Genomic DNA, 16,469 nt, shown 5'->3' with positions numbered 1-16,469 from the left:
TTCAACGAAGTGTTTAAAAAAAGTTGAGTAAGTGATGTGAAGATGCAAAGTAGCCTTATGTTGTACACAAGACTTACAGGAAAAATGTTTTAAAATATAACGCTATAATATTACATGATTGTATTTATTCTTAACACGTGTGAAAGAGTGAAATTATTATTTATGTATGTTATATCACGTACAGTTTGAATACATGAACCATTGCTTCACTTCATTCGAGGTTACTGAAGGGAAATCTTATGGAGTGGGTGACGAAGGTGAAGAAAAAAATATTGGAAGTTTCTTTAAATTCAATGAAGAAAAAAAGGAAAAAAGAAAAAAAAAAAAACACGGAATAACGTTTTACTTGAAAATATGTAACGCTTAACTTCAGGCGGCGATTACTCAAAGAAACTAATATAATGGAGTGAATAGAGTAAAAAAGTGTAGCAAGGTTCTTTCATTCCAGCTAACGTACAGTGTTAAATAAAAATCATTCTCATTACGTGCAGTAAGTAGTAGTTCCTTACCTCAAGCGTGATTACTGAAGAGAGAAAAAGAATTCGTGTCACGAAGAGGGTAACAAAAAGTAAATAAATAAATAAATAAATAAAAATAAGGGAAGATTCTTTAAGTTAAGTTAACATTCATTTTCCTGACACGAACTTGTCCTTACTTTCAAACACTCATTACCAAAGGAAATAAACCTTACGGGGTGAAATAATTAAAAGAAAAATGAAACCATGTCAGACCTATATCAAATAACAATCAATTTAATAATACAAATGATAACTGTATGATTTACGAAAACACGCAGAGATAGAGGTGGAGAACAAAAATGGTGGAACATGGTTGTCTGTGCACGTCTCTCTCTCTCTCTCTCTCTCTCTCTCTCTCTCTCTCTCTCTCCTCTCTCTCTCTCTTCTCTCTCTCTCTCTCTCTCTCTCTCTCCGGGGCAGAACAGGAAGAGCGGCAGTCACGTAACAGGCGCGGATGTTACGAGGCAGAGAATGTGGAAGTTGGCGCGTAACCCGTATATCGCCTGAAGTGGAATGACACAGAACACTCCCTAGCCATTGTGTAATTCTCTCTCTCTCTCTCTCTCTCTCTCTCTCTCTCTCTCTCTCCTCTCTCTCTCTCTCTCTCTCAGTTTCATCCTTTTTATCATGTTTCGTTATTATTTTGTGGTTGAAAGTGGTGATGCTTATACTCTCTCTCTCTCTCTCTCTCTCTCTCTCTCTCTCTCTCTCTCTCTCTCTCTCTCTCTCTCTCTCTCTCTCTCTCATCTCTCTCTCTCTCTCTCTCTCTCTCTCTCTCTCTCTCTCTCTCTCTCTCTCTCTCTCTCTCATGCCTGGTTAATATCTCTCGGTAGAGGAGCGGGAGGCGGCGATGGTGGCAGCTTGATGGGAGCTCATGTTGCGAGCACAAGACAATGGTGCAACTTATTCACCGAAGAGATGATTAAGGCCACAGTCGACAGGGTGAAGTGGCGACAGCTGCTGCCTTTCGGGATCAGTCGTCACCTCTTGCGGTTGGTTCAGACTGACCAAGTATAATAAAACCGCATTTATATTTAGTTCAAGCGTGACCAGCATCCGGGAGGGTTGGGCCAGATAGCATCAGTGTCCTCCGTGTTAGTTCCCTCTTACTATACTATCTAAGGAGGAGGCAGTAGGCACCTACCAAAACGATAATTACTCCCAGTGAGGTCTAAAGCACTGGATCAGGGTGTGCTTTGAACTTGTCATTAAACCCAGTTGTGACCTCACTGAATGTTTCCCTTTGTGTCTCACAACACGAGGGGGCAGTCACAGCCTGCCCTCGTAAAGACAACCTCTCTTCTTCCCACACAAAGCTACAAGCACCTAATAACACACACCCTTCACTCAAAAATTCAAAAATTATCATGGTGACTTCTACACCAGCCTCGGAGTCCCCATCTGGGGAGGGGACCACAAATGTACCCCAGGTCGGACTGCTCTTCTGATAACGACCGTAAGTGTCTTGACACCTCCCTCAACTTTTTCTTCATTAACTTCTGCAACATTCGCGATCTAAGATCTAATTTTCAATCTGCAGAACACCACCTCTCTTCTTCTAAACCTCATCTTCTTTTCCTCACTGAAACTCCAGGTGTCTGAGGCAACTGACAGTAGCTCCTGTTCTGTTTCTTTTCTGTTCCCTCCTACTTTCTCTATCCTCATTTTCGATCCAAAGCTGGATGTTGCGTTTACGTGCGCAACGACTTAACCTGCTCCCGTACCTACGCTCTTGAATCTTCCGAGTTTTCCACCATCTGGCTACGACTACAGAGTCACTCTCAAACTAAATTTATCTGTGCTGTATACCTCTCACCTAACTCCTCTGACTATGAGAAATTCTTTGACTACTTAACTTCCAAAGTGGAGCACATTCTGACCCTCTTCCCTTTTTCAGAGATCTCCATTCTTGGAGACATCAATGTTCACCACCAGCTTTGGCTTTCCTCTCCCTTCACTGATCATCCTGGTGAACTAACTTTCAACTTTGCTATCCTCCACGACCCAGAGCAATTGGTGCAGTACCCTACTCGTATTCCTGACTGTCTTGGAAATACGCCCAACATTCTTGACCTTTTCCTGACCTTTAATCCTTCTTCTTATGCTGTCACCCTCTCTCCGTTGGGCTCCTCCGATCACAATCTCATATCTGTATCTTGTCCTATCGCTTCAGTCCCTCCTCAGGATACCCCCTAAGTGAAGGTGCCTCTGGCGTTTTGCCTCTGCTAGTTTGGGGGACCTGGGGAGGTATTTTGCTGATTTTCCTTGGAATGACTACTGCTTCCGTGTCAGAGATCCGTCTTTGTGTGCCGAGCGCATAACAGAGGTGATAGTGTCTGGCATGGAGGCGTACATTCCTCACTCTTTTTCTCGACCTAAACCCTCCAAACCTTGGTTTAACACAGCTTGTTCTCGTGCTATATATGATAGAGAAGTGGCCCACAAGAGGTACTTAAGCCTTCCATCACCAGAATCTCCATCACCAAAATCTAATCACCAGAATATTTCTGCCCGGAACCATGCCAAGTCTGTTTTCCCAACTAGCCAAAAACTCCTTCATTAACAGAGTGTCAAAATCTTTCAAGATCTAATTCCCCTCTTGACTTCTAGTGTCTAGCCAAAAATATCTCCAATAACTTTACTTCTTTCCCTCCTTTATTTCAACCAGATGGCACCACTGCTATCACATCTATCTCTAAAGCTGAACTCTTCGGTCAGACCTTTGCTAAAAACTCTACCTTGGACAATTCAGGGCTTGTTCCTCACTCTCCTCCACCCTCTGACTACTTCATGCTACCTTTTAAAATTCTACACAATGATGTTTCCCATGCCTTCGCTGACCTAAACCCTCGGAAGGCTTATGGACCTGATGGGGTCCCTTCTATTGTTCTCCGAAACTGTGCCTCCGTGCTTGCACCTTGCCTAATCAAACTCTTTCAACTCTACCTGTCAACATCTACCTTTCCTTCTTGCTGGAAGTTTGCCTACATTCAGCCTGTTCCTAAAAAGGGCGACTGTTCTAATCCCTCAGACTACCGTCCTATTGCTTTAACTTCCTGCCTATCTAAAGTTTTTTTAATCTATCCTCAACACGAAAATTCTGAAACATCTATCACTTCACAACCTTCTATCTGACTGCCAGTATGGGTTCCGTCAAGGCCGCTCTGCTGGTGATCTTCTGGTTTTCCTTACTGAGTCTTGGTCATCCTCTATTAGAGATTTTGGTGAAACTTTTGCTGTTGGCTTGGATATATCAAAAGCTTTTGATAGAGTCTGGCACAAAGCTTTGATTTCCAAACTACCCTCCTACAGCTTCTATCCTTTTTTCTGTAACTTCATATCAAATTTCCTTTTTGACCGTTCTATTGCTGCTGTGGTAGACGGTCACTGTTCTTCTAAATCTATTAACAGTGGTGTTCCTTAGGTTTCTGTCCTATCACCCACTCTCTTCTTATTATTCATCAATGACCTTCTAAACCAAACTTCTTGTCCTATCCACTCCTACGCTGATGATACCACCCTGCACTTTTCCACGTTTTTTCATAGACGTCCAACCCTTCAGGAAGTAAACATTTCGCGCAGGGAAGCCACAGAACGCGTGACTTCTGATCTTTCTAAAATTTCTGATTGGGGCAGAGCAAACTTGGTAATGTTCAGTGCCTCAAAAACTCAGTTCCTCCATCTATCAACTCGACACAGCCTTTCAGACAACTATCCCCTCTTCTTCACTGACACTCAGCTGTCCCCCCTTGAACATCCTCGGTCTGCCCTTTATTTATAATCTGAACTGGAAACTTCACATCTCATCTCTAGCTAAAACAGCTTCTATGAAGTTAGGTGTTCAGACGTCTCCGCCGGTCTTTCTCACCCCCCTCAGCTGCTAACTCTGTACACGGTCCTTATCCGTCCATGTATGGAGTATGCTTCACATGTCCGGGGGATCCACTCATACCGCTCTTCTAGACAGGGTGGAATCAAAAGCTTTTCGTCTCATCAACTCCTCTCCTCTAACTGACTGTCTTCAGCCTCTCTCTCTCACCGCCGCAGTGTTGCATATCTAGCTGTCTTCTACCGCTATTTTCATGCTAACTGCTCTTCTGATCTTGCTAACTGCAAGCCTCCCTCCTCCCACGGCCTCGCTGCACAAGACTTTCTTCTTTCTCTCAACCCTATTCTGTCCACCTCTCTAATTCGAGTTAATCAGTATTCTCAATCACCCATCCCTTTCTCTGGTAAACTCTGGAACTCCATGCCTGCTTCTGTATTTCCACCTTCCACCTTCCACCTTCCACTTGAATTCCTTCAAGAGGGAAGTTTCAAGACACTTATCCTTCAATTTTTGACTACCGCTTTGGACCCTTTTCTGGGACTGGCATCTCAGTTGGCTTTTCTTTTTTATTGGATTTTTGTTGCCCTCAGCTAGTGTCCCTCCTACATAAAAAAAAAAAAAAATACGTCTCAATCTCTCTCTCTCTCTCTCTCTCTCTCTCTCTCTCTCTCTCTCTCTCTCTCTCTCTCTCTCTCTCTCTCTCTCTCTCTCTCTCTCTCTCTCTCTCTCTCTCTCTCTCTCTCTCTCTCTCTCTCTCTCTCTCTCTCTCCTCATATTACATCCTTATCTCTTCGTCTCATTGTCATCCAGCACTGTCCCTGCCGTGTTACATCCTCATTTCTGTCGCACTGCCTCTCAGCATTGTCTCCCCCACGTCACACTTCCTCATTCCCTCGTCACAGTCTTCGAAACGCTGTCTGTCTCCCCTGTGTACCCCGTTTTCACCTCACACTGTCACAACACTATCTTTACGACCATATCTTCACGCCACATTGTCACTGCATTGTCTTCACTCCTTCATCTCGTCACAGTATTCCAACACTCGCGTTACACCTTCATTCTCCGTCACACTGCCTTGCTGTCTCCTTCACTCATTACCTCTTACCACGTTACGACCCCATTCCCCGTTACACAGTCAACCAGCACCTTCCCCCACCAGAGAATTCTTATCCCTTAAACTCCATGTCTTCCCCATCATAAAGGTTCCCACTATATCTTTTCTCTTCCCCGCACTCCACCTCCCCGCCACATCTCTTTCTCCCAGACAGACAAAAGTGTTGAGGAAAATTCGTTCCCCTATTTGTCCGGGATAATCGTTTACTTCTTAGAAAAAAAAAAAAAAAAAAAAAGAACAGGATCAAAGCCATACATATAATTGACGTATGATTTTTACACCCTTTCTGTAATTACATGTGTGTGTGTGTGTGTGTGTGTGTGTGTGTGTGTACATATTATATCACTCCCTACACACACACACACACACACACACACACACACACACACACACACACACACACACACACACACACACACACACACACACACACACACACACACACCTTGGGGAAGTGGCGTCGCAGGCCCAAAGAGCCTCTCCCAAGCCGCCGGATGCGTAATGGAAATGTCTTGTTGCCTACTCCCGTGATGAATAGGCGCCAAGACACCTGCCGCCACACCTTGCAAACACTCTCACCGAGGTAGAAGTGGCGGCCAGGGAAGGGAGGGTGCTAAAAGCTTGTACTCGTTGCTGTTGTTTGTTGACTCGCTCCCTCGTGTCCTGTCAAACCCTTGTTGGAGTGACACGAAGAAACAGTTCACCTTCCTAAAGACAAGATCTCTCTCTGGTCATATAACACAACATGTACATTAGACGCATACATCATTTACATTTAAAACTGATACCAAGAAGCGTGGCTGTGAATCGTAATCATACCTCAGAGGCCTCATGCTAAGAGACACCAAGGAACAGTATAGTTTCCTCTCCAAAGCCAAGATCTCGCTCAGGCCTCATAACAGCATTTGTACATTAGACACACGGGTCATAAACATTTGGAATTGATGGCTATGAATCATAATCAAGCCCGGGGAGCCTGTCTTGGGAAGGCAGCAGACCAGACAGCGCAGCCCAGACCTATACCTCAAGATGACGACTCGGACAGGTGCTCAGGTAACTTCGACAACTTTCTCCACATTAATTTATCCAGCACTTGTGGTCCTACATCTCATTGTCTACCTTGGGAATTCCACCTCCTCTCATAAGCCACACCTTCTGTTTCTCATTAACCCAGACGCCTCGTAAGTCATTGACAAGACCCATTACTTTCGTCCCCCCCCCCTTTCTATCTTTACCCTCACCTTGAACCAAAGCTGGCTCTTCATTGGATGTTTGCATTGATACTATTTTCTCTCCTTCTTTTCTCCCTCGTTCCTGCAGTCTTCAGGCTTCAGAATTACTGGCCACTTGCTTCAGAATCACATGTTACTTAGACTATACCTGTGTTTTACGTGTATTTATCATTTTAATCCTTTCCCTGCTTTCATTGTTCAAGCTTAATAAGGTAGTTTGGCTTAAGTTTATAGTACGGTTTTGAAAGATACTGATAGCAAAATAAGTGATCAAGTGGTTGAGATGTTTTAGTACGTGTGGCTGTTTTTTTTTTTTTTTTTATCGGTATAACAGATAATCAAATGACGTAACGGGTGTCATACTCTTATTAACAAGGTAAGGATTAATGGCTGTGTTCCTCATTAGTTCCGCCTCATACTTTCCTTCAGTTCGCTCTGGCACACAAATCTTCACGCTGTCCTTTTGACCTTAAGTATCTTTACTTCCCACCTTGGAGACCCGCCCAATATCCTAGACCTTAACCTTAACCTTCAGCTTATTTCGTGAAGTGTTTTTCTTTTTCCTTTTTTTTTATGTATTCAATTGTCGTATTTAAGCAGTGTTTACGCTCACCGAGGAGGAGGTGCTTCTCTCGTGATGCCCCCGCTAAGTAGGGTAACCATTCAGACCTTCCACTGAAAGACAGAATGCACTTAATGAAATTTATAGCGTGCAGTCAATGTCAGTCTATGTCAGTTAGTCAGTTAGTCAGTCAGCTTCCTCAGACACGAGTCCCTTGATGTTAAAAAAGTGGAAGTTGACAGTGAGTTTGAAATATTGTTCTTGTACCTAATTGAATTGCAGTATCGATATTAAAATTTAACAACTAGAGAGCAGCTGCAGTTGACGGAGGACAAAAAATATCGAGTTTAAAATTGTGGTTTACGTAAATAATTATAAGTTACTGCCTAGGTACTGGATTTTTTATTATTATTAGGCAGGTATAATTAGTTGACAAAGAAGCAGTTGCAGCCAGAATGGTACACTTAAGACTATCTCTCTCTCTCTCTCTCTCTCTCTCTCTCTCTCTCTCTCTCTCTCTCTCTCTCTCTCTCTCTCTCTCTCTCTCTCTCTCTCTCTCTCTCTCTCTCTCTCTCTCTCTCTCTCTCTCTCTCTCTTTTTTTCCGTAAGTAATGATTCGCCGCTTATTTTCAGAGCCATCAGAGAGAGAGAGAGAGAGAGAGAGAGAGAGAGAGAGAGAGAGAGAGAGACGAGAGAGAGAGAACAAAGAAAATTGGACATATAGGGGCAGAAATAAGCAGACAAGCGAACGGACAGGCAGACGAACAAACAAAACAGGGAACTACATGAATGAAGCAGCATTGTATAGGTTAAGTACAGTATTGCAGGGCGTCCTCTCGTCCCGGCAGTTCATTTTGAAGCGGCAGGGAAACGGGAAGACAGGAGGGATATCCGTGTTCATGGCACTTCACTGAGAGAGAGAGAGAGAGAGGAGAGAGAGAGAGAGAGAGAGAGAGAGAGAGAGAGAGAGAGAGAGAGAGAGAAAGAGATGAAGGCATATATTGTGCAATGAGAGTTTATCCATTCATTCTCTCTCTCTCTCTCTCTCTCTCTCTCTCTCTCTCTCTCTCTCTCTCTCTCTCTCTCTCTCTCTCTCTCTCTCTCTCTCTCTCTCTCTCTCTCTCTCTCTCTCTCTCTCTCTCGTTCTCCCATCGCCTACAGATTTCCTAGTACCTGTTCTGGTTATGTAATCCCTTGTAAACTTGTGTAAGTCTCTCTCTCTCTCTCTCTCTCTCTCTCTCTCTCTCTCTCTCTCTCTCTCTCTCTCTCTCTCTCTCTCTCTCTCTCTCTCTCTCTCTCTCTCTCCTCTCTCTCCTCTCTCCTACTCTCTCTCACTCTCTCTCTCACACACACACACTCACACACACACACACACACACACACACGACCTATTTTCAAAGGTCACATAGATGATAGGCCGTTCTCAGTAGTGTTTCTCCTTTTAATAATACGAAAACCATGTTAATCTGTCAGTAGAATCGTATAAAAAATGAAAATAAAATAAAAAAAAACATCCTTAAAAACCCGTGTAGCTTCTTCGCCCAGAGCCTTTTGAAAGAAGTCGGCATGCAGCGCAGAAGCGTTTCAGAATACGGTCCTTTTCTTCTGCGGCGTCTGTGCAAGGTAGGCGTGCTGTGGAGGAAGGGAGTCTGGCATGAAGCAAGAAAAAGAAGCACGCGTGTAAGTATAGGCCAGATGGATGGTCGCTTCAGCACAGGATGTAAACCTAAACGCGGAAATGTAGCCTAATAGTGGACATGGCTGTGATGTAACACACACACACACACACACACACACACACACACACACACACACACACACACACAAACACACAAACACACACACACAAGAAAGGCTGATAGTGTAAGGAATATAAACCAACTAAAGGAAATACCAGCAAAATGTGCTTGACTAAATATAACTAGGTAAACACACGTATCTAATCAAGTGAACCTCGTTTCCACGCCAAACAGCTTAATATTAGATACTGAAGATACGTATATTATAGCAGTAGGTGGGAAAAAAAGAGATTATTAACCAGTATTTATGTCAAGGAGTGAATCTATACAAATAAGCAGATCGTAACCATACTAGGAAGGTCCCACCTGAAGGAAATCAGATGAAATGTGCTCCCACGCCAAGACTCGTAAACCTGTGTGGCGTGGTTTTGCCTCGACCCTCTCAACCGTGACCCCCTCTCAACGCCCCCCTACAGTGGCCCTCACACTCTTCATCCACGACTGCAGCTTACGAGGTTTTTCTTCTGCGTGAATTTAGACGGTGGTGGTGGTGCTGGTATGGCAGGGCGTACCAAGTGATTTATGGTTTTTTTTTACACTAATCCTTCGACTGTTAATCAGACGGTCCCTAGCATCGTGTCTAGCGGGAGTTTTTGTGGCTCATGGGTGTTTTCGTGGTACTAGTAAAACTTGACAAGAATACTGCGTCATTAGTGAGAAAAAAGAAAAAAAACGTGTGAGAATTCCTTTCATAATCTCTGAGAGTGAAAAGCTCAAAAAAGTGTTAAAGAATACGGACCTTACACTTATCATATTTTAACATACTACATGATTCTACCGAGCATAGATGAAAACCCAGAGTGTTTAAGCATAAGGGCCTTACACTCAATTAATGTATTTAGGTCACACCACATGTTTCTCCTCGAGGCAAAATCAAACTAAACAGGCGGTGAAATATTTCGACCATACGATCACTCACATTGTTATTTATTGTCTTTTAAATTTATAGCCTTTGTAATTTTATACATGTGTAAGAACAAAGGGAGGTGACTCGAAGTGATCACTGGTCAGATACATGAAGTAACGAATGAGTTTGCGTCATTCTCATCGCCTGAAACTAACGCGGTTTCCTCCTTGGCTCGCGGTGATGGGAAATGACCAGACCAGACCTCAAGATTGCCCACCGCCCACAAGCTGCCACAAGTAAAAGGGAAGTGAAGGGACGATCCAGACTCATTGCTGGGTACATAGGCATGGTCAGTACTTGTAATCAGTTGTGCTTTTTACTGCCACAACCCTCTAAAGCTTGATAAGGTGATGTGGTGCAGGTTGTACAATGTATTTTTTTAAAGACATCGCGGGCACCATATATATATATATATATATATATATATATATATATACTCGTATATATATATATATATTATATATATATATTATATAATATATATATATATATATATATATATATATATATAATATATATATATAATATATATATATATATATATATATATTATATATATATATATATATAGTTTAGGCGTATTTGTGTCTTTGTTATTTATTCAGTTGTTCATTTTCATTTATTATTCATACCGCCTCGCACAGCGCCATGGTGCAGGCGTTAGGCACGTCTGACTTCAATGCAGGAAGTCCCGAGTTCGAATTCCGCCCCACAGTTGGAATATTTCTCGGGTGGCTGGCCGCTCCTAGGTTTCACCCAGCCTTAAATGGGCACCGGTCAGCGATGATTGAGAAGGTTAAAAGGCGGCGGAGATAGGAGGTGGCCACCCCACTCACTGTGCCGGGGCGTGGGATCGCGCAGCGCTACCAGCCCATCGTCCACGCTCCGGGCGTGCGCCACGCCTTATCTTTATCATTATTTGAGGCCTCTCGAATGAATTAACAAGATCAAAATGTCGTGAGGATTATAGTGATTAGTTGGGCGAGATGTCGGGTTAAGTCTTGCGAGGAACTTTTGGTATTCATATTTCAAGATAACAATGTTCAGTGAGTATAATGTATTCACTGGAGACCGCACGAAGCAGGCTGAGCGAGCCCACTCTGATGGCTGCTGCAGGATATTCACAACTCGGTGATTTTTATTGTTTTGCAGAAATGTTGCTATAAGAATATTATATAATCTTTCACAAACACCGAATTGGCAATAATAATTATATAATTCAAGCTTGCCATGAGAAGTAAAGAGTTACCAAAGAAAATACATCAGTGAATAGCGCGCTGACGGCCGCTATGTGGGTGAGAAAACGGCGGCAGTGGCACCACGTGGCCATCGCCGCGGCGCACACTGCCTCCTGACAGATTTGTGTTAGTTATTATTCCTTCAGTAGTAACCATTATTATACAGTTTAAGAAAAAAAATGTGAGGAGGCAGTGTATGTGCACCGCCGCAGTGGCTGAGTGGAGGCACTGCCGCCAGATTTTCACGCCGTCGGCGCGGCATTCACTAGTGTAAATTACTTTGTTAATTCCTAACACCTCGTGGCAAGCTTGAATTTTGTGATTATAATTGTTGTTTAGTATTTATGAAATATGATAAAACGTTCTTATAGCGACATCACTGTAAACACATTAAGACAATAAATATTACCTAGCGGTGAATATACGGCAGCAGCTAGTCAGCGCTCGGCTTGCAAACTCACGGAGGACCGCACACCCTGATTGGTTCAGCTTCCAGTGAACACATTACTGATAGTTCCGGTGCGCCTGACACTGTGCCTGCCACACAGACCACACACTCGCCGGGGCCGCGCGACACAATCAGCAGTTTTTATTTGTTTGGCAACATAAGCCTCCAGCTAGCTTCTGTGTGAGACAGTGCTTTGTGCTGGACAATGTCCTGGGAGCTCTTACTTTGTAATGTCACATTTTTGTTAAATTATTATTATTATCATTATTATTTTTCCTGTTATTATTATTATTATGTGTAGTAAAAGTAGTAGTAGTAGTAGTAGTAATAGTAGTAACAGCAGTGTCATCCTCATTCCAAGGCACAAACACCCTTCCCAGCACTGATTGCGTGAACACACACACACACACACACACACACACACACACACACACACACACACACACACACACACACACACACACACACACACACACACACACACACACACACACACACACACACACACACACACTCCCAAGTCCATGCAAGCTCACACCAAAAAATCCAAACTCGTGGTAACACATAACTATATCAGAATATTTTCTTTGAGGAGAATGTCACACCCTCTTAGATCTTGAGACGATTGAGATTATCGCCAAAACTGCCAGGGGACAGAATGCAGATGCTTTGTCATGCCACTCAGAGCAAACTGAATAATAAAAACGACAAAGGGATTACACAGCCACCCGTGGGCCAGACAATAATGGGTTGAGCAGCCTCACCAAGGGAAGGCGCATCTGGTGGCGACTGAGGACCTAAAGAACACATTTTTGATCCACTGAGATGCGGTTCTTATCATCGCTAAACACCACATTCTCAAACATTTCAGCGTCGTCAGTACTTTTAAGCATGTTGTAGCAGAAGTTATTAGGGTTTTGAAAGATGCTTCATGATCCTAGTGATATTTTAACAGGAAAAGTACACCATTAATGGAAAATACAGCCTGAGAACCCTACTGACCATCTCTGTGGCCACTGAACCCAAAGCGTTCAATAATACGAGCCTTAAACAGAAAGTTACGTGTAAATAAGAGCTTGGGCAGCCTTCTCACGTCGCTCTTCTTTGTGTTGTCGCTGGCTGAGCTTTCGTTGTTGTCATCGAAACAACGCGGCCTTCGAATTCATCTTAATTCTGCATCATTGCCTTGGCTGTCATAAAGGATAACGCATCATCATCATCATCATCATCATCATCATCATCATCATCATCATCATCACCACCGTGTGAATCCGTGATAAGATTAAGGCCTTCGCAACATTTTCCACTCATTCCTGTCGCCTGTCAGTCCATCTCAGGCTACTCCTGCAAAACTCAACTTTCCCTCTAGTTATCTGGTTCTGTCTGCCATGGATCGTCTCTTGCTGTGTCCAGGTTGCTATTCTGGTGTTCTGAGTGGACATGGTCGGCGCACGGCCTGCCCTGCTAGTGCCTTTTCTCTCTCTCTCTCTCTCTCTCTCTCTCTCTCTCTCTCTCTCTCTCTCTCTCTCTCTCTCTCTCTCTCTCTCTCTCTCTCTCTCTCTCTCTTAATTACAGTCAAGTTTCGTCCATAAAAAGATAATATTTTGAGCGACAAGGATGCTTTCTTAAGGTTTCTGATATTGTGCTGTATTGTTAATTTTAAGGAACCATGATATCAGTTGAAACACTTCTTGAGATTCGCAGCATCCTGGTTCAATGCATACAGATGAAAAACACTCCATTGTTTAACTAGCAATAAATATTGAGACGAGTGACTAGTCCGGTGTTAGTTTTCACTACCTAAAAAATAATATGACTGTTATGTTCGCATGTTAACAGTTTTCTCTTTTATATTTATTTTCCATGAAACACGGCACCAACATATTCATCTTTTCTCCCATAGAGTGTACATGACCTTGAATTCATGCAGGTGTAACACAGACAACCGAAGCCCAGGCAGAGGAAGGACTGGAAACAAGAACAGATATCTTTATTCCCGTGATACAAAGTTAATTGAAGCCAGCACTCACGAAGCAGACAAAGCATATTGTTTAACAAATATTGGCAGCACATGTTATCACCGACGGCGCCAGGCTAACCGTGAAGGCGTGGACTGACGCTCCACACATTGCTTTTCTCCGGGTAAAACACGTCAATGTGGCGAAAACCCTGCACTTCTAGATGACCTTCCGGCACGCGCACGTCTTTTCTTGACTTCTCTTCTCATCAAGACCACAAGTGTGTGTACGTACCTGGGTACGGAGCGGGCGGGGGCGGGTCAAGTAGACAGGGCGTGGTGCCTGGGTGTGTGAGACGCGTGCCCCAGGAAGTCTTCGCTCACCACGGACCCACACGCCAAATAAACACAGATTTACGCTGATGCATGATAGAAGGCAGTGACCAACTCGTTCCTTTCTCCATCTGTGTGTATGTGTGTATGTGAGTGAGTGAGTGAGTGGGTAGGTGTGTGTGTGCAGGTGGGTGGCTGGGTTTGTGTGGGTGTCACTGTATTCAAATGTCATCGTCAAATGCGTTGTCTATTACATACAATCAGATGCATTTATTACGGGTGGAAAACAGAATAAGATAATTGGGTGTTTTTAAAAAGCATGACAAAGCGAGGAAAAAATACAAGACAACACGAGACAGCTACATATATAGATTTATAATGAATAATGATATATCTAAATATAATGTATGTAGGTGTGGATGTGTGTGGGTATGTAGTTCCAGCATTCTGAATAGAAGCATTATGAACCTTTATAACAGATTCACTGAAGGACACAGGTGACATACACATAACATTCGGTGAGAGCATTGACTTATAAGTTACGAACATCACCTTCCATTGTTGAAGCGACAAAGAAGTTGACAAGGAGGAACTGAAAGGCTGACACCAAAAATTAAACCGCCTTCGTTCCTTCATAAACACTGTACTTTGTTAAGATTGGTGCAGTACTGAATAAATAGAAGGCCAGTTATCACGGGACGATAAAGCAAATCAGCACTAGATTTGAAGCGATAGAGAGGCAAGTTGTAAAGAATAAATAAATAAAGCCAATAGTCAGAGAAGTCGGACGAATTTAGGATTTGAATTCAGCACAACGACATAAATGAACATAAATACATTAAATAGTGGCCTGATAAAGATAGTGTTTGAATCATCACAAGAAGCAAACTGGAACGCACCCAAGGAAAAATTCTAAATCTTGAAGAGCAGTCAAAGAAAAAAATTATAAACCCTGAAGAGCTGCTGAGGAAAGAACTAAAACAACTAGCCAGAATGATAATGATAACAATAGAAAAGAAAATGGAAGCCGCTGATTTTTCGGGAACCATAAATAAGACAAAAGGTAATGACGCCCGAAAGTACATAAAAAGAAAAGAAACATAACGAGGATACAAGTATGAAGGTAACAAAGAGAACACTCAGCGTTGGCAGACACAGCAGTGGGTTTGGAAAGATGAATGAAATTAAATTACTGGTAATACAGATTGAATGATTCAGAGAATTCTATAGAAAATTATATTGTAGTAGTGATAAACCAAACAAAGACATAACAGAAAATAAGGGAAGTTGCAAGAAGCCAGAAGGCTTACACGTGGCAGTCCCTGTATAAAACATACCCATTTACATCAACCTGTCATCCCAACTCGTTAATTTGTTTAATCTTCTTTTAAAGCTCTCTGTTGACTCGGCACTAAGCCTGATTACCGAGTCTCTCAGTCATCTACCACTCTGTTGATCAACTAAGACTTCCAACGTAGTAGTAGTTAACATTGAATTGAGCCACAAAAAACACTTGTGAGACTAAGTAAGTAAAGAGCAAGACATTTTTATCTCATATCGACTACAACGAAAAGAAATGATATGGTCAGAACACGCTTTCAGGGAAATAAACAGCAAATGAACAATTAAAGAAACAGAACAACCTAGAAATGACAAAAGAAGGCAGGGCAGACAGAGAACCAGACGCAAATACGACACGAGAAGCTTTGCAGGAACGACGTGGAGAAGAAAGGCAGGAGACAAGTGAGTGGCTGACGTTAGGGAAGGCTTTTGTCTGCAGTGCAATCATAGAGGGTGATGATATTGATGATGATGACAGTAGTGGTGTTCCTCGCGCACTCACGAAAAGCCAGTTCACTTAAAAGGCAGAGCACAGAGAGACGGAGGCGACGTAAGCACAAAGAAAGGATAATGAAGAATATATTCGTTGCGCACTCAAAGAGACTCAGCTGATGTAAAATATTGTAACACACGCATACACACACTCACACGAAGGCAGGAAGCGCTGTTCTTGAAATTACAGCTTGGTAAGTGACGGGAGTGGAGGTGAGGTCAGGGCGGAGGGCGGGTCTCCCGGAAACAAGTCATTACGCTGAGAGCTGATGAGGGGGAAGGGAAAAGTTGCGACGTGAAGGTAGGAGGCAAAGAAGTGACGGCGCCTTGATGCTGATGCTGCAATCGCTATTACCTCTCTCTCTCTCTCTCTCTCTCTCTCTCTCTCTCTCTCTCTCTCTCTCTCTCTCTCTCTCTCTCTCTCTCTCTCTCTCTCTCTCTCTCTCTCTCTCTCTCGTGTGTGTGTGTGTGTGTGTGTGTGTGTGTGTGTGTGTGTCCTCTCACACGTAGTTTATTATTAGTAGTAAGTAGATCATCTGATATCCTCGTTATAAATCAATAGTTCTGGTTCATGTGTATACTCTCTCTCTCTCTCTCTCTCTCTCTCTCTCTCTCTTCTCTCTCTCTCTCTCTCTCTCTCTCTCTCTCTCTCTCTCTCTCTCTCTCTCTCTCTCTCTCTCAGATTTACTGTCCGCTTCC

The 16,469-nt window shown here is 43.1% G+C and overlaps 1 protein-coding gene across 4 annotated transcripts in view; it reads left to right on the top strand.

Moving 5' to 3' along the window:
• The window catches only part of LOC135106820 (uncharacterized), a 109,038-nt gene that overhangs the window by 45,345 nt on the left and 47,224 nt on the right, over positions 1 to 16,469 (top strand). For 2 of the 4 annotated variants that reach the window (XM_064016161.1, XM_064016163.1), the window contains exon 1: positions 10,134 to 10,250. The exons of the other annotated variants lie outside the window; for them this stretch is intronic. In XM_064016161.1, the coding sequence (XP_063872231.1) occupies positions 10,149 to 10,250 (102 nt within the window). In that variant the 5' untranslated portion in view covers positions 10,134 to 10,148. Of the gene's footprint in view, positions 1 to 10,133; positions 10,251 to 16,469 lie in introns of those variants that run through there. 4 annotated transcript variants of the gene reach the window in all.

The sequence above is a fragment of the Scylla paramamosain genome, chromosome 14 (assembly GCF_035594125.1).
Source record: "Scylla paramamosain isolate STU-SP2022 chromosome 14, ASM3559412v1, whole genome shotgun sequence".
Classification (NCBI taxonomy): Eukaryota; Metazoa; Arthropoda; class Malacostraca; order Decapoda; family Portunidae; genus Scylla; species Scylla paramamosain.
Note: the sequence above shows the minus strand (reverse complement) of the source record. Positions and strands in the feature narration are given on the sequence as shown.